The sequence below is a fragment of the Littorina saxatilis genome, linkage group LG1, assembly GCF_037325665.1.
Source record: "Littorina saxatilis isolate snail1 linkage group LG1, US_GU_Lsax_2.0, whole genome shotgun sequence".
Taxonomy (NCBI): domain Eukaryota; kingdom Metazoa; phylum Mollusca; class Gastropoda; order Littorinimorpha; family Littorinidae; genus Littorina; species Littorina saxatilis.
Window position 1 is genome coordinate 30,966,954 of NC_090245.1, and position 19,629 is coordinate 30,986,582.

General features: G+C 42.4%; 2 protein-coding genes across 2 annotated transcripts in view; both read left to right on the plus strand.

Annotated features, from left to right (window-relative positions):
• LOC138966864 (15-hydroxyprostaglandin dehydrogenase [NAD(+)]-like) overlaps positions 1-19,629 on the plus strand; it is a 466,254-nt gene that overhangs the window by 236,571 nt on the left and 210,054 nt on the right. The window lies entirely within an intron of this gene.
• LOC138972379 (uncharacterized) lies at positions 4,321-5,169 on the plus strand. The gene has a single exon (XM_070345071.1). It carries the CDS (start codon positions 4,321-4,323, stop codon positions 5,167-5,169), a length of 849 nt encoding a protein of 282 aa, XP_070201172.1.

The window sequence follows — 19,629 nt, forward strand, 5'->3', positions numbered from 1 at the left end:
GTGTGTGTGTGTGTGTGTGTGTGTGTGTGTGTATGGATGTGTGTGTGTGTGTGGGTGGATGTGTGTGTGTGGATGTGTATGTGTGTGTGCGTGTGTGTGTGTCTGTGTGTGTGTGTGGATGTGTGTGTGTGTGTGTGTGTGTGTGTGTGTGTGTGTGTGTGTGTGTGTGTATGTGTGTGTGGTATAAGAGCATACTTCCACTTGGCATGCCTGCTTGTTGTGCAGTGCTGACATTTTTCTCTGAATCAATGTTCGCACATTGACACATTGACATGAGTGTCATTTACAACATTATTTGTCAAAGGGCGTTGACAGTTTTTAGTTGCATTGAGTATAGTTATTACATTATGAACTATGATTGTTATGACTTTGCTCTATAAACAGAGGATGCGGACACTGTCATGTTGCAGTGCAGTAAGTATAAATCACACATTATGTACTGTACATTGTAATGCTTAAATCTATGGATAGGGCTTGGTGACAGCTTCATGATGCAGTAAGTATACTTTACATATCAAGCGTTGTGGTCAATAGACAGAGGGTGCTGACATTTCAATGTTGCAGTTAGAATAATTAACAGTCATTATGAACTGTACATAGCTTGCTGAAAGCTTCGTGTTTCAATCATTTTACTTTACATACAAAGTACTGTGAATTGAATGTTATGACTTTGGTCTGCAGGCAAAAGGTGTTGATCTTTTTCAAGCCTTTTTTTTCAAAATAAGTCTTGGTTTACAAGTGCTCTCGAAGCAAAATACGACTACAAATCATGTGGACGTTACAACAAACTGCAGAAGCTGTGCTGGTTTGCACAATGCTTGTGAATGCATTTTGACGCTGTCGGATAATAAAGAAGCCTGGCCAACATGCTAAAAGTACAACATTCGTTTTGACCCTGTTGAAGCTAAACTCTATCTTTTTCGTTGACGATTCCTCCCTCCTCTATCTTTCTCGCACCTCCAAGGCAAACGCGTTAATGTGTATACGGCCTTTTTGAAGGAGCCACTAAGCCAGGTACATTTTCGGTATCTAAAAGTGAGCGTATTCCAAATCTGTAGATGTCCCCTTTTTCACCATCCCTCAGCCCCAGTCCACACACTGCATCCATTACCGAGTGTGCCACCAATGCCCATCCCCAATCCCCCTTTGTTATCTCAAAATGTCTTGAAAGCATGTACTTTCACAAACATTTCACGTGCAATTTCGCCGTTGAACCAATGTTTGTGTCTGATGCCTCCGTTTTAACGTAGAGCCTGGGGGAATCGAGACGAGGGTGTGGTGTATGTGTGTGTGTGCGTGCGTGTGTGTAGAGCGATTCAGACCAAACTACTGGACCGATCTTTATGAAATTTGACATGAGAGTTCCTGGGATTGATATCCCGGAACCTTTTTTTCTTTTTTTTTGATAAATGTCTTTGATGACGTCATATCCGGCTTTTCGTGAAAGTTGAGGCGGCACTGCCACGCTCTCATTTTTCAATCAAATTGGTTGAAATTTTGGTCAAGTAATCTTCGACAAAGCCCGGACTTCGGTATTGCATTTCAGCTTGGTGGCTTAAAAATTAATTAATGACTTTGGTCATTAAAAATCTGAAAATTGTAAAAAAAAAAATTTTTATAAAACGATTCAAATTTACGTTCATCTTATTTTCCATCATTTGCTGATTGCAAAAACATATAAATATGTTATATTTGGATTAAAAACAAGCTCTGAAAATTAAATATAAAAAAATTATTATCAAAATTGAATTGTCGAAATCAATTAAAAACACTTTCATCTTATTCCTTGTCGGTTCCTGATTCCAAAAACATATAGATATGATATGTTTGGATTAAAAACACGCTCAGAAAGTTAAACCGAAGAGAGGTACAGAAAAGCGTGCTATCCTTCTCAGCGCAAGTACTACCCCGCTCTTCTTGTCAATTTCACTGCCTTTGCCGTGCGCGGTGGACTGACGATGCTACGAGTATACGGTCTTGCTGCGTTGCATTGCGTTCAGTTTCATTCTGTGAGTTCGACAGCTACTTGACTAAATGTTGTATTTTCGCCTTACGCGACTTGTTCTTTCTATCATTATTCGTCTGCCTGTTTCGTCTCCATCTCCTTACTCCTTTTCCAAAATGTTTACTCCTTACCCTAATTACGTTTCACTTTCAGGCCTTTTTTGAAGATATTTCTGTATATTTTACACAACGTTGAGATGCATAGTTTCGCACCATAGCTCGCCTTTTAGATTAAAGATATACGATACCGATTAAAAACAAAAACATCAAGACGTCTCTTTGTGACCCTCTTTTTCGAAGTGAAATCTCTGACGTCAAAAGCCAAACAAAGTTCGAAAAGACGTCATAACGTGAATAATGGCGTCACGTAAAATGTATATCACTTATTATGCATGTCTCCCGAGGAAGTGACAAAGTATTTTAAGAACGAAGTTTGTCTCGGTGACTGCAACATATCAGCGCAAGAACATTAATCTTAAGGTCACCGTCAGGCTGTGCACGTATATATCGGTATCGTATATTATTATTCATGTCGCCTCTTACCCAACAAGTTCTCCTCGTCATTCGTCTTCCTTTTCTCCACATGTTTCTTCTGTCCACATTTTTCTTCTTCCTTTTTTCCCCTCTTCCTAATTCTGTGACCTCAAAACTTGAAAGGATAATGTTGTATATCGACGCGACACTTGAGTGCCCCGGTCAGAACTTGAGGTGTTCCTTTTATAATCCCTATCGCCTCCTTGCCATCTTTTTACATTTAGTCAAGTTTTGACTAAATTCCTCTTTCGTGCTCTTTTTCACTTCGTTTGTTTACACGAATTTGAGTTATGTTCGCACAGGGAAAATATGTCTATATATTTGAAATACCCAAAGATAATTCTGTCAAAACTTGTTTGGCTCGGTTTTGTGACTCGTGAAGTCCGCTTCACGTATTATTTTCTCAATTACTCCTTTAACTTCTTTTCATACTGTGCTCACTTTTTCGAATTTTGTATGCACCGATAGGTATTCGTTTATTTCTAAATCACACTGAGATATCTCCAGGATAACTTTGTGTTTGCCTTTCAGATTTCTGGCGTGTCCAGACCTATTTCTCTTCGCAATTCCTCCCTTTCGATATTTTCGTGCAGGACAAATTATGTCCATTTACCAAGTCATTTCCATGGCGCTACCGAAAATAAACCCGATGAAGATAAGAGGTTCTGCTGCTCGCTTCTCTTCCATCTTTGGTCTTTCTGTCTTCATCCTTCTGTATCCTGCGCCTCAAACTACCCCCCTTCACTATTCCCCACTCTTTTCGAAATCCCCATTTACATAATGATAGCCATTTCAGTGGCGCCGTTGCAGAAAGAACCTCCCCGAGTGATGCATCTTAAGATGAAGACTGAAGAGTTCTCTTCCCAAAGCAATTTTGATTTCGTTTCTCGCTCTTTCTCCCTTTCTCGATTCTTGATACTACCTAGTTTCCATGTCATTCGACTGCCTGTTAACATTGTCCAAGTACACATCTGTCATTTTGTTAGCGTCCTTAGACAAAAGCGGCATCCAGATGTGTCTTACAACGAGGACATGGAGGGCTGTGTTGTTTGCTCTCCGACAACCACCTTCGATATCTCCTTCTCCAGCTTCACTTTTCTCCACATCCGAAACATGTCTTTCTGTCTCATCCACTTTCAAATTCTCTCTACAAAATCTTCATGAACATGTTTATTTTAGTGGTGCCTCTTAAGTGCATTTGAAGATAGAGGCTGAAGAATGCTCTTGCTGTGCTCTCGAACCACTTTCGATCTCTCCTTCCTCCCCATCTCTATTCTTCTACACATCCCAAACATTTGTCTTCTGTCTCATCCACATTCCTATTCTCTCTACACAATCTTGATAAACATGTTAATTCTATAGGTGCCTTTAAAGTGTATTAGAAGATAGAGACTGAAGAGCGCTCTTTCTCTGCTCTCGAACCCCTTTCGATCCCTCCTTCTCAGTCTTCCTTCCTGTCTCCGCCCAAAACATTATCTATAGTTTCCATCGTCATTTCTACTACCTGTTCAAATTGTCTATTACCATAGTCATTGTGGGCAGTCTATCGGCGTTGGTTCGAGGCCCAGGTACGCCAGGTGAATATAGTTTATGTCCCATAGTCAACGTTAAGTCCAGATTCGTACCGACCTCATGCACACATGCATGCACAAGGACTGATGCGCAGGTTAAAGATCCCGAGTTTCTAGTCAAGCATAATTATGGACTTGAAAAAACACAGATACCTAGCATACACACCCGCAAAGGCGTCCTACTGCTGTCCACGTGGCAAGGTTGAACAAAATGTATCGTACGATGCACCTGAACCATCTCCCACCCACGCCACACCTCTCATCCATCCACCCCACACCCTCATCCACCCACCCCACACCCCACATCCACCCACCCCTCATCCACCCACCCCACACCTCTCATCCACCCACTCCACACCCCTCATCCACCCACTCCACACCCCTCATCCACCCACCCCACACCCCTCATCCACCCACCCCTCATCCACCCACCCCACACCCCTCATACACCCACTCCACACCCCTCATCCACCCACCCCACACCCCTCATCCACCCACTCCACACCCCTCATCCATCCACTCCACACCCCTCATCCACCCACCCCACACCCCTCATCCACCCACTCCACACCCCTCATCCACCCACTCCACACCCCTCATCTACCCACCCCACACCCCTCATCCACTCACTCCACACCCCTCATCCACCCACCCCACACCCCTCATCCACCCACTCCACACCCCTCATACACCCACATCCACCCACCCCTCATCCACCCACCCCTCATCCACCCACCCCACACCCCACATCCACCCACCCCTCATCCACCCACACCACACCCCTCATCCACCCACCCCACACCCCTCATCCACCCACCCCACACCCCTCATCCACGCACCCCACACCCCTCATCCACCCACCCCACACCCCTCATCCACCCACCCCACACCCCTCATCCACCCACCCCACACCCCTCATCCACCCACCACTCATCCACCTACCCCACCTCAACATCCCCTCCTTTTCAATGTCCATTCCACACCTCTATTCAAAATCTCCATTTACACAGTCATTTCCAAGGGGCCATCCCACTACAGAGCCTCCAAGATGCGCCTTTAGGTGGAATTAGAAGAGTATTCTTGCTTGCTCCGGAACTACTTTGCCCGCTTTCCGCCCCTCACTCTTCTCGTCTGAAGACTGAACATGTCTCTTTCTTACACTTGAACCAGTTTCAATCCCGCCTCCTTCATTCGTTCTAATCCCCACCCCAAACATCCCCATTTCCAACCTCTCTTCAAAATATCCAATTACACTGTCACTTCAATGGTACCTCTGACCAAGAGTGCCTCTTAGACGAAGTCTGCTCAAGGCTTTCTATAGCTTACTCCTGCAGCCCTGAGCCCCTTTTCGATCCGTCAACCTCCTACTCTCGGTCTCACTCCCTAACTTACGTTCCCATTCCTATTCCCGGTTCGAACTCTTTTTTTCTCTCCTATCAACCCATCTACTTTCTATTCTCTTTCAAAAATCTATATCTATTTATGCGGCCATTCAGAGTAAGTCATTGTAGTACGCGATAAGGGAGAATGTCTTTTTCAGCTCAAGCGGCACTGACGGAACGCACAGGGCTCTCTTCCATGCAACCATCAGCAAGGCGTATAGGGTCGATCGTCTCTTCAATACTGCACCAGCCGGAACTGTCCATACCCTGCGCTTCTCAGAGCAAACTGATGCCGCTGATAACATGTGTAGATGGTGAACGCTTGCGTGCCTGTCTAAAAGAGAGCCAACTCTTTCGAAGTTGTGAATGTCCATGTATTTGCGTGTGTGTGTGTGTGTGTGTGTGTGTGTGTGTGTGTGTGTGTGTGTGTGTGTGTATGTGGGTGTGTGTGTGTGTGTGTGTGTGTGTGTGTCACTGTGTGTGTGTGTGTGTGTGTGTGTGTGAAAGACAGACAGATGGTTAGGCAGAATAGAAGACAGACGGACAGACAGACAGACAGACATACAGTGCACCATTGCATTCAGCGATAAGGAGAAGTGTCCGTTGCAGCTGATGCATGGTTGGGGGCACCTCAAGGCATATCTGCCCTCCAATGGCCAAGCGTTTGGGATCGTCTTTACAACGGCGCATCAGACGGCATTCTGCATACAGAGTGCTTTGAAAAGGAAATAATGTGCCTTTGAGTCTCTGAACCGATGGGTTTTTTTTCCAGTCAATGAAAGCTCTGTATATTCGTTTAAAAGAGGACCACCTCTTATCTTCTGCATACATTAAATAATTTGGGTCATGATGCGCGCGGGTGTGCGTGCGTGTGCGCGCGTGTGTGTGTGTGTGTGTGTGTGTGTGTGTGTGTGTGTGTGTGTGTGTGTGTGTGTGTGTTTAAGCGAGAGATAGCAATCATTGAGGCGGACTATAGAGAGACAGAGAGAGATATATATATATAGACATACAGAGACAGACGGACGGACGGACGGATGGTCGGACAGACGGACTGACGAACAGGCAGACAGACAGACAGAGACAGTGCGAGGGCAGAGGACATTGGAACGAGTATAGAGACAAAAGAAGATAGGGCACAACGTTCATGCATTAATAAAACAAGTCTGGCCGAGGGGCAGGTGGAGGTTGTTTTAATGTATAAAACAAAATCGATGCAAATGTTATATATAACGCTCAAGAAAAAAAGCTGTTTACGACGGTTACTTGTATCTTCTGTTACAATGACCTGTTTACAGTTATACGAACCTAGGACTAGATGTTTGCATGGGCATGTTTCTCCTTTCTTACCCTGTTGCTGTTCCTTTCCTTTCAACGATTCTCTCATTATTTCGTCCTTTTTTTTTCCCCCTACGGCTGCTTTTAATTTAGAAGAATGTGTTCCCTCCTAAAATCAGATAACGGCTCCCGTCGAAAGGCTAAGAAAGGAAATGCTCCTAATCGAATCGTCTGTGGGAGGAAGTAAAAGGAAAATATAATTTCCTGTTCAAGTAAGTGATTTTTCTGCATAATAATTATGGTCGCATTCTCCTGCTAACAGAGATGCACGCCAAGTTCCGAAGGTATGTTGAGTTGAAAAATGAAGTAGAACAATAAAATGTCAATGTTTTGTTTTTTTCTTCTTGTGCTTTCATTCTTTCTTTTGTTGCTTTCTTTCTTTATTTCCTTCTTTCTTTATTTCTTGCTTTCCCTCTGGGGTTTTTTCTGGTTTTTGTCTTTCTTTCTTTCTATCTTTCTTTCTTTCTTTCTTTCTTTTTTTCTTTCTTTCTTTTCACACACACACACACACACACACACACACACACACACACACACACACACACACACACACACACACACACACGCACGCACACACACACACACACACACACACACACACACACACACACATTCACATCATGCATCATACCGTTCATTTTGTTTTTAAAATGCTTAAGTTTAACTGTAACGAAAAGTATTTGACGATTCGTGGGTGCGACTTTTGAGTTCAAGCCTATCAGCTTGTGCTCAGTCCGAATATCTGTTCTACATTTATTTATCACTTATCTGAAATCTTAAAACACCTTTTTTTTTTATTAAAGTGTACAAATATGTTTGAATTATTTGTGTTTGATTGTTTATTTTTCCTTCATGTACGCTTAAGCCTTAAACATACCCCGAAGTGATAACAAATTGTAGAAAACAGTGTTTGTTTAATGGAGCGATTTGTTTAAACAGAAACATTGCATAGTGATATCCTCCCCCCCCCAAAAAAAAGATATAAATAATCAAGGTCTCTTCACGTTTTTCTTGATTACATTGCTTTGAAGTGGACACTTTATATATTCAATGAAGTATATATTTGAAATAAGATACGATCCAGACTATGTATTTGTTTACACAGTTTTTCAATGTGTGATTTTTGTTATCAAAAGTGATGTGGTAGCCCCAACAATGTGTACGTATGTCTTGTGTGCTGAGAGCTATAGCGCTGAATGCCTTGCAGCCTGGAGAAGCCACATGACAGATTTATATCCCATGAGCTATCTTTCATTCTCTTCCTAGGTCTGGATTGGCAGCTCTTTTAACTGAACTCCCATGTGATACTACCCAACAAGGAGCTGTGTGTCCATAGAACTACAAACCAAAACCAGAAGTATGGAACCCATCTTAGAAAACGGAAGATGTCTTTAGTAATGAGCTGACTGACTTCACGAACTGAACATGTTTAGCACGGACCTGTGAGCATTTTCTTTCACACACATTTTCTTTCACACACATTATCTTTCACACACATTTCTTTCACACACATTATCTTTCACACACATTATCTTTCACACACATTTTCTTTCTTTTTGTATTTCTCACTTACTGCAGTACGCATGCCTGACCGATCATCATTCTCTTGTAGCACGTGGATGGTGTTTTACTTTCGTTTCTTTTTGTAGCATCATTTTGTACAAGGGTTGACATTACAGGTTTATATATAATTATATAAAACATCAGAAATTGTGAAAGAAACAATTGAAAGTCAGCAGAGATTTATTAAAATCTATTAGCAGAGAAAGAGAGAGAAATAAATATAGGTTACCCACTCCGAGCTCTGATCAAAGGCTCGGTAATACATGAAAATCGACCCTCGGGAAAATATGCAAGATATTCAGGACGAGGTGTGTAAGCTATTTATCCCATTACTCCGACGTTTTCATTAAAAACACTTACTTTTTCCACTAAAACCTGCCCGTGCCTGTTTTCAGCTTGCCAAAAGCCTCCGCAGTCGAAATTCATGCTAATGAATTCATGCGCAACGCTAGTTCCCATTTGTCAGCATAATGGACGGCGTCATTCGACTTGTATGTGGACATTTAGTCATTCATATTGCTTATAAAAAGGTCTGCTATCTGCTTTTACATTTTGAAAGTCATTTTACAATATCCCTGTGTATATTTGACATCGGCTTTCGTTATACTCAATTCGGCATACCGGGTTTATATTTTTACCAGAATTGCACACGATAATGGCAGCGCAACAAATTCAGTTCGGGCCGTGCTGGTTTGATCGTTGACCCAAGTCAGTTCGCATGCAGTGTTACTGTTTGTCAGTCGGGGATAGAAATGTTGGCTGTCATCGCGCTGTTCTGTTTTTGTTTTCACACGTGGATCACTTACATATTCAGTCGTCGGGTTTAGGTGAGCCAAAGCTTCAATATTTCGCCTGTTGTAGACGTTAAGCAATAAAGCTTGGAAGTTGTATGTCGGCACTGAGAGTCGGTCGCGGTACATCGCTTTCTACTTTGTCCCGGTCTTGAGTTTGAACACCTAAGGTTGGATACATCTAACACCTCACATCCTCTTCTCTTCCCCATATATCTTAACTGTATCTCCAACTTCTTTTCGTCTTCTTCTTTTCATTTTGGTGCCACTCCCTCATTTGTCGCTGAACCCCGCAGTTGACTCGACTCGGATTCACACAAGCCCGTCTTGCAGACGACAGTTCGAACAGTCTTGAACGGCACGGTTGCAAGCAGATTCAGCTATCAATCGAAGCAATAACAGCCAAAGCAAATAACCAAATGAGAAAACCTAACGTTTGATTTGACTTCATGGTGAGTCTTCTGATAATTTTGTTGGTGTTGGAATGGATCTCAACGGGTTCCCAGCTACGACAACTTTTCCAGAGTTATGCACCGCAGGCATGCCTTCGACAATCGATGTCAGTTTCAGATTGAGTTTTCGAACTACCAGGTGACTGGGTTGTGTTTTGATTTCGCTCTCTCTCTCTCTCTCTCTCTCTCTCTCTCTCTCTCTCTCTCTCTCTCTCTCTCTCTCTCTCTCTCTCTCTCTCTCTCTCTCTCTCTCTCTCTCTCTCTCTCTCTCTCTCAAAAGTAAATTTTAAGGGGCTTATTGTCCGTCAGGTCTTAATTGCCTATATTGGACATGAATTGGTTTATACGATTCGAGTTTTTACGCCCTCACGGCTTTTGATGTATGCGTGATTAGGTGGTATCAGCCATCTGCACTTATGGTAGAATGACCAAGATCTTTAACGTGCCATTGTGGTGACATGGGGGTGGGAGATGGATACCGTCTCTGGGTCTGCACATAAAGTTGACCCGTGTCCGTCCCGGTCCGGATTCGAACCAGCGACCTTTCGATCACAAGTCCAGTGCTCTACCACCTGAGCTACCCGGGCCCCCTCTCTCTCTCTCTCTCTCTCTCTCTCTCTCTCTCTCTCTCTCTCTCTCTCTCTCTCACTCTCTCTCACAGTCTCTGAATGGTAGCTTCTGTTGGCATGGGAGACTACCCTCATCTGACAACCCCAATGGGATATATGTGAAGGGAAACACTTTGATTCAAGGCCAAAGTGTGGAATTGATATTTATTAAGAAAAAAAATAGAAATGTAGACAAGTTTTAACCAAGAAATTAGGTTAAAACAAGGGAGATTTGAAAAAAAAGCCTAAAGGGAGGTAACTCTGTACCAGCCTGCAGATCCAGAAATGGATACGCGAACAAGTTAGATCTAATTTTGAAAAGGTTAAACAGGAAAAGCGGTCAACTTTTCACTGCTGTTCAACACAGGACTTGGTAAAGAAGAAGTTTTCCGCAAGACTTGTTCAATTGGATTGCTTTAAAGGCGATGCAACTTTCACGGTGACCACATTATAAAACATCAGAAATTGTGAAAGAAACAATTGAAAGTCAGCAGAGACTTTCTTCCGAGATTTGTTAAAATCTCTTAGCAGAGAAAGAGAGAGAATTAAGTATCCCTTCACAGACAGCCTATTGGGAGCATCAGACCTCCTCAAGGGGGACCAAGATTTACCCAGCGAAGTCCCTTTGTGGGGGACGTATCACAAGGTAATCTAGTCCTGAGGAGGACCATTGTGTTTGTACCTACCAGACACGTGTTTCGAAACTTTTTCTTTTTTACATTCGGGATAGACACTACCAAAGTAGAGGTCCCATTTAATCAATAAACTATTGTGTCTTATCAATGTTCAGGTGGTACTGATGGCGAGAGTTGTCAACCCATGGTATCCAACTAAGAAGCAAACCACTCTCTGAATGGTAGCTTCTGTTGGCATGGGAGACTACCCTCACCTGACAACCCCCAAGGGGATATCTGTGAAGGGAAACACTTTGATCTAAGGTCAAAGTGTGGAATTGATATTTATTAAGAAAGAATTTAGAAATTTAGACAAGTTTTAACCAAGAAATTAGGTTAAAACAAGGGAAATTTGAAAAAAACCTAAAGGGAGGTAACTCTGTACCAGCCTGTAGATCCAGAAATGGATACGCGAACAATTTAGATCTAATTTTGAAAAGGTTAAACAGGAAAAGCGGTCCACTTTTCTCTGCTGTTCAACACATGACTTGGTAAAGAAGAAGTTTTCTGCAAGAAATATATATATGCCGAGAGACCTCTGTTGTTTGTGAGTGGCAGCCCTTTTAGTCGTATTCCTAATACCGAGAGTGCCCAACATGCATTTTTGCTTTTACGAAGCTGTGTAGAATGGGTGTCATCCCAAACTGCCGCATCTCACCCAGTCTGCCGCAATGTCTAGTTACAATTTACGCGTGTGTGTGTGTGTGTGTGTGTGTGTGTGTGTGTGTGTGTGTGTGTGTGTGTGTGTGTGTGTGTGTGTGTGTGTGTGTGTGTGTGTGTGTGTGTTTGTACGTGTGTGTATATGTGTGTGGGGGGTGCGTGCGTGCGTACGTGCATGCGTGCGTGCGTGCGTGCGTGCGCGCGCGCGTGTGTGTGTGTGTGTGTGTGTGTGTGTGATGTGTGTGTAAGGGTGCTGAAATGAATGTGTATGGTTTGGGTTATGTGTGTATACTGATTTGTAAATTGTTTGTGTTTCGAAGGTGTGGTTTTATGTAATGTTATTAATTTTGTGTATACGAGCCAAAAGAAAACAAAAGGCGAAGCCTTCAAGGCTCACGTAAGAAATCGACAAACAGTAACACAAACTCCGTCACACACACACACAGTACACACACACACACACACACACACACACACACACACACACATACACACACACACACACACACACACACACACACACACACACACACAGAAAGAGCATAGGTGAAACTGTGCAAGAAAGCGAGACACTAGATCTAGATTTGTCTGTCTGCATGTAGCCAAAGAAACTACAGTGTTTGATGTAGCCTACTTACATGGACACGACTGCCAAATAGTCTCGGCCCGCTCAAAATAACAATCACCGAGACTTTCAGTAATTCCATCGCGTGACGTCTAACCCTCGTACGTCATAATGTGACGTCAATGTAATATGACGTCTTCAAATGTTAAAGTTTCTACCACAGACATACATACATACATACATACGCACGCACGCACGCACGCACGCACGCACAGACAGACAAAAGTTAGCATCGCATAGGCTACACTTCGTGAGCCAAAAACCACCTACTGTTTGTCTTACATTCAGATATTACTGTTGTATTGAATTGAATTGAAGTAATTCCTATAGCCGTAACTTCCTGTGACAAACTACAAGGCAAGCTCATCCTATGACAATATCACACTGCATGTCAGCCGTCCTCGTACAATGGCTGCCATAGTTGCTGGGTGGGTGGCCGACTGCACCTGAAAGCATCAAACGTAGATGTGTACATGTACGTTCATGAAACTATACAAGAAAACCTTTCAAAGTAAGTGACAGGGCTGTGTCCTAGGAGACTTGTCAAAGGTTTGTGTGTTCATGTTAATCTAGAACAATACGAGTCCAACGCAGCAACAGGTCCGTGTCCAATGGGAGTTTGCTGTCGCCATGGGTGCTATGGTACGAAACTAGTCGCAGGCAATGACAGCCCGTTTCCCATGAGATGTTTTGGTCAATTCCGCTGATTGTCAGGCTTTAACAGACCCTTACCGCTGTTTATGTAAACTAAGTCCCAAACCCTCACTTTCCCTGCCAAACAGCATGGAGTCTTGAATACGACACATTCTGTCTGTCTCTCTGTCTCTGTTTCTGTCTCTCTGTCTCTGTCTCTGACTCTGTCTCTCTCTCTCATTGCCTTTATGTCTCTCTCCCTGTCTCTGTCTGCCTGTCTGTCTGTCTGTCTGTCTGTCTCTGTCTGTCTGTCTGTCTGTCTGTCTGTCTGTCTGTCTCTCTCTCTCTCTCTCTCTCTCTCTCTCTCTCTCTCTCCACCATCCCCCTTGTACCTTACTGACCCTCAAAAGCGACCCGAATTACCTAAAACGGATGTGTGTGTACAAATAATTATAAAAGAAAAGCTTTCAAAGCCAGAGACAGACTTAGTCCCCCTACGGTATTATGATCAATCTAACGGAGTACCAACGTACGTGTGAAGTCCTGGGCGAGTCGTACATTGCAGCTTTCTGTCAATCATGGTTGCTCTATGAGTATGACGCAGTACAAGCTCCTGTTCCATACAGCATGGCTTCGGGTTTGAGAATGCGATGGTTTTTACACCCCCGGTATAGGGGTGTGTATAGGATTCGGTCGATGTGTTTGTCTGTTTGTTTGTGTTCGCATATAGATCTCAAGAATGAACGGACCGATCGTCACCAAACTTGGTGAACAGGTTTTATACATTCCTGAGACGGTCCTTACAAAAATTGGGACCAGTCAAACACACGGTTAGGGAGTTATTGGTGGATTAAGATTCTACAAGGACTTATAGAGGGACATATTAATGGTCAAAGGGAAATAACCTTCTCAGTTGGTGGCAGTGAGAATGGTAAGGACGGGGGTGTTTTTCCTACCTCGGAGGAATTTCTTGTTGTTAAGAGATTCTCTATCATGTTTACCATTGCGTTGCTTGTCAACAAATATGGCCTGTTGTATTTTAATTTTGTGTTGGATTTATTTAACTGTATGCCTGTGTGTGAATGTCTGTCATATCATTTCGTCTCTCTGTTTTTCTACTGGTTCACAGATATTTAGTTCCCGATTGTTTTTTACATGGATGTTGCTTACATAGTGTGTGCTTCCCACGTACACAATCATGTTTACCACAGTATCTGTCCAGGCTTTCACACGCAAAAAGAGGACTTGGACTTGCGCCACAAACCAACAGCCCGGCTTGTTTTGTACAGATTTGACATGTGTGTGTGTGTGTGTGTGTGTGTGTGTGTGTGTGTGTGTGTGTGTGTGTGTGTGTGTATGTGTGTGCGTGTGTATGTGTGTGTGTGTGTGTATGTGTATGTGTGTGTGTGTGTATGTGTATGTGTGTGTGTGTGTGTGTGTGTGATTGAACTTGGTGTCACTTATGAACAAAGCATTACCAGTCTCTACAGAAGGCAGCCAGGCTGTAGACTGTTGGCATATTTGTGTACTGGCACACTCCTTTTCGTGAAAACAGTTTGACTCGCCATCTCAAATCTGGCTAGGTTTTTACACGGGATAAGACCATCCCTCCACTTGGTCACATACCAAGAATAAACAGCATGGGTGCTATGTGTGTACTTGTACAGTTGTTTTTTGTATTAATTAATGTCATCAAAAGCCACTACAGCAAGCAGCCACGGTGTCGATTTTTGGTATGTGACCAAGTGGAAGGATGGTCTTATCTCGTGTAAATGCTTGGTCTGGTCTGAGATGGTGAACTGGACACATCTGTGGCGGTGAACATGAGCGGTCGCACAGGAAGGGAACTGTTGTGTTTCTGGAGTGTTATATGGTAGTTAACCCTACATTTCCGTCTTGATTTGACTTTGTGTTACTACATATTAACGATTAGTTGTGGTATTATTTCCATTAGCAAGAAGAAGCTTTATTTCGTCACAGAAGGACTTCTGTTGAATTTGAAAACTGTGTGTATTGTCTTTGAACTAGCTCTTTACTCGTCGTTATCTTTGTCTGTCTGTTTGACTATCTGTTTGCCTATCATTCCATATGTTTCTTCTGTCTGTCAGTCTGTCTGTGTGTCTGTCCGTAGGAGTCACTTTCTTCAGGCTATTGCGAATTATAGAGTTGTCTAGGCGCACTGTCCCATATACACCAAGTCAGCGAACCAAAGCTTGTTCTATGTCCACATGACCTTTAACGATGTTCATCCCAAGCACGAAATTAGTATCAACCAGATCCTCCGTCATTTGTAACCAGAAAGGGCATCATGTATTTTTCATGAGGAGATCGTCTTATAATTATTCACCAACGCACCAAACAATCAAAGCAATTTTTGCTTTCACAAGTTTTCGTGAAGTTAAAGTGACTTTCACTCCCACTAAAGAAGAAAAGCAATTCTTACTTTCACAACTGTTTGTAATGTTAAAGGCCCAGTCTGCCTCAAGTGGTTTACAAAACGATTTAAATCTTCTGATGAAAAATCAATTCTAACCTCGTGGTATACACTTTCAATAGCATGTAATAGCATTACATGACACAGTTCGTTTGAATGTCTATTTAGCTCGCGTAAACCATACTCCAGCTTTCGTGGTTTATTTTACCCCTAAGTCATCGTGGACCCGTGTGATCCACTTTCCTTTTTTTCACAATTTAGTCGTCAGTTTGTGATTTCAATGCGACTCGCTGGTATCTGCAATAGCACGTTATTGTGTACCTCTGAATCTAAAACGCAACAGACGGCTGCGAGTCACCGAATTAATCGGCGGCGGTTGGCTTCAAAAAAGCAAGCGCTATGCAGAACATTCGTCTGCTACGGGAAACACGACCTTGCGTCACCTGCTTGCGGGCTCCCTTTTTTTCAAACTTTCAAAACTTCGAATTGTACTGATCTTGTCTTGATGAAAAAGAGAATTATTTTAGGCTTTAAGAATGTTTGTGTAACAAGCTATCAATTTATTATTTAGATTTTAAAAGTTAGGTCTAGCGCCAAAACGAGGCGTACGATTTGTCTCATTGTAAATCCGGCTGGCTAAGCACAAATACATTCTTTGAAAAATGCTCGCTCTTGACGGAGGGCACCTATGATGTTCTCAAGCGGTGAGTGTTAAAACAAAAGGGTGTTTGTATAGTGTGTAACAGCCTGACAGTGTCTGTGACCAGAAACTGATGGTTTACGGGAAGCTGAGTGTGCCTTTAAAGTGACTTCACTCCCATCACCAGGTCCGTACCAATCAGCCCGCTTCCACCCACCCACCCACCCAGCACGTGTAGCCACAGATGTCAGCAACACATAGCATTAATTCCAATGGACACTCTCCCATGTCATTAAGTTAAATCACCAAATCTACCCACGCTGGTCTTCCTTTCACACATGTTCGGGAAGCATGTTCCAGCATGTTCAATGTGAACTTTCCTACCTTCACCAAAGTGCCAAATAACCAAAACAGCCTTGCTTTTACTCTTTTCTGTGAAATTGACTGATTGTCACTCACGACATTACGGTACTAACCATACCTTCCAGCATGTTCAATGTGGACTGCCCGATCTTCACCAAAGCACTGAATAACCAAAGCAGTCTTGCTTTTACACGTTTCTGTGAAGTCAACTGACTTTATCTCCGGCCACCACAGAGGACCAAGTTTCTCCAGCTTAGCCATTATTTATCCTAGCGAAAAGGAAAAGCAAAACCGGCTAAATCACTTCTTCGTGTCGTCGGAGCTATGCAAAGCAAAGTATTTACTTTTTTTCCTTTTCCCAGACCATCAAATAACCGTCTGTCAAAACGTTCGATTCATCACGATCAGGGGAAGTCATCGGGATTTGCACAGTCTGGTGAGAGTGACCGCCGGTTTCCCTGCGCTTTGATGTTAGGGAGATTTAGCTCCACAGTCTGTTTGCTGTCAGAGAAGACCACCTAAGTAAACCGTTAACTTGACGTGCACTGATTTTGACGGGAATAAAGGAAGGGGGGTGGGGAGGTGGGGGTTGGGGAAGGGGGGGGGGGGGGTTGGAGGGTCATAGCAGTTAGTCAAACTAAAACAAAATAATAACGCTGATGGGGTCTATGTCGACCAAAAGAGTGGGATTCCCTGTAGGTGGATTTCCTGTAAGTGGATTCCCTGTATACAGGGAATACCACAGGGTGTAGTTCCTGTAGCGTTTCGCTGATATTGCTGAAAGTCACGTGATGCTTAGCGACATCGGTAGAATTTGATGTTTTTCGATATTTTTACATTTAGTCAAGTTTTGACTAAATGTTTTAACATAGAGGGGGAATCGAGACGAGGGTCGTGGTGTATGTTTGCGTGTGTGTGTGTGTGTAGAGCGATTCAGAGTAAACTACTGGACCGATCTTTATGAAATTTGACATGAGAGTTTCTGGGTATGATATCCCCGGCTGTTTTTTTCATTTTTTTGATAAATGTCTTTGATGACGTCATATCCGGCTTTTTGTAAAAGTTGAGGCGGCACTGTCACACCATCATTTTTCAATAAAATTGATTCAAATTTTGGCCAAGCAATCTTCGACGAAGGCCGAACTTCGGTATTGCATTTCAGCTTGGTGGCTTAAAAATTAATTAATGACTTTGGTGATTAAAAATAAAAAAATTGTAAAAAAAATAACAAATTATAAAACGATCCAAATTTACGTTCATCTTATTCTTCATCATTTTCTGATTCCAAAAACATATAAATATGTTATATTTGGATTAAAAACAAACTCTGAAAATTAAAAAAAATTAAAATTATGATCAAAATTAAATTTTTGAAATCAATTTAAAAACATTTTCATCTTATTCCTTGTCGGTTCCTGATTCCAAAACCATTAGATATGATATGTTTGGATTAAAAACACGCTCAGAAAGTTAAAACGAAGAGAGGTACAGTAAAGCGTGCTATGAAGCACAGCGCAACCGCTACCGCGCCAAACACGCTCGTCACTTGCACTAGCGGCGGACTACGTTCAATTTCATTCTGTGAGTTCCACAGCTTGACTAAATGTAGTAATTTCGCCTTACGCGACTTGTTTACATTTAATCAAGTTTTGACTAAATGTTTTAACATAGAGGGGGAAATCGAGACGAGGGTCGTGGTGTATGTGTGTGTGTGTGTGTGTGTGTGTGTGTGTGTGTGTGTGTGTGTGTGTGTGTGTGTGTGTGTGTGTGTAGAGCGATTCAGAGTAAACTACTGGACCGATCTTTATGAAATTGTTCATGAGAGTTCCTGGGTATGATATCCCCAGACGGTTTTTTCATTGTTTTCATAAATGTCTTTGATGACGTCATATCCGGCATTTTGTAAAAGTTGAGGCGGCACTGTCACACCCTCATTTTTCAATCAAATTGATTGACATTTTGGCCAAGTAATCTTCGAAAAAGGCCGGACTTTGGTATTGCATTTCAGCTTGGAGGCTTAAAATTTAATTAATGACTTTGGTCATTAAAAATCTGAAAATTGTAATTAAATTTTTTTTTTAAACGATCCAAAATTACGTTTATTGTATTCTTCATCATTTTCTAATTCCAAAAACATATAAATATGTTATATTCGGATTAAAAACATGCTCTCAAAATTAAAAATATAAAAATTATGATTAAAATTAAATTTCCGAAATCGATTTAAAAACAATTTCATCGTATTCCTTGTCGGTTCCTGATTCCAAAAACATATAGATATGATATGTTTGGATTAAAAACACGTTCAGAGAGTTAAAAAGAATAGAGATATAGAAAAGCGTGCTATCCTCCTCAGCGCAACCGCTACCGCGCTTTTCTGGATTGTTAATTTCACTGCCTTTGCCACGAGCGGTGGACAGACGATGCTACGAGTGTACGGTCTTGCGCAAAAAATGCAATGCGTTCAGTTTCATTCTGTGAGTTCGACTGAGCTTGACTAAATGTTGTATTTTCGCCTTACGCGACTTGTTATATATTTCTTAGCAATTCGAGTATGGTTTGCAAGTTTTATTGAAAAACTCCACCCTGTGGGATTCCCTGTATACAGGGAATCCCCCTACAGGAACTCCACCTACAGGAAATCCCACTCTTTTGGTCGACATAGACCCCATCAGCCAAAATAACTACAACTACAACTGTACTACAACAGGAACAAAAAGACATTCAGAAAGAAAAGAAGGCAGAAAGAAAGAAAGGAAGACAGAAAATGTGTACACTAGTGGGAATTGAGGCAGCGATAACCTTTACTGTTGATGCTGCTGCTGAGGATGTTGGTACTGTCACCGTTGTTGCTGTTAATTGCTGTTGGTTCTGGTCGGTTATTTCGGTTGATTGGTCTTTTGATTGTGTTGTTCTTTGCTCGTATGCATGGTTGGTTTCTCTCTCTCTGCGCAGTCGCCACTACACTACATGCTGCGATAGGGATTATAACGAGTACTTGGCCTGTTTTCTTTTCACGCAACGTGTAGCGGGCTGGGGAAAAAAAAGAATCACCTCAATAATCTGCAGTGCGTCGTCTGTCCTGCTGGCGTTACAGAGGTGACCGCCGCGCCTTAGCAATCGTTTCACGTTTGAAGTTCGTTGTTCAAATCATACTTACGCTCAGCTGTATCTAGCCAAAAACACGGCATGAACTGACATTGAATAACAAGTACAGAGAGTTGCCTTGTAAACTGTTGTTTGCTTACCTATGCCCTTGTTCTGAAAATGGTACGGTGACAATATTCTGGTCTCCACGCATAAGAAGGTATTATTTTTAGAGATAAGAAACATGCTACGCATTAACACAACCAACATGTG

Coding starts and splice junctions, on each gene's coding strand:
- LOC138972379 (XM_070345071.1), top strand. CDS start 4,321: ATGTATCGTACGATGCACCTGAACCATCTCCCACCCACGCCACACCTC.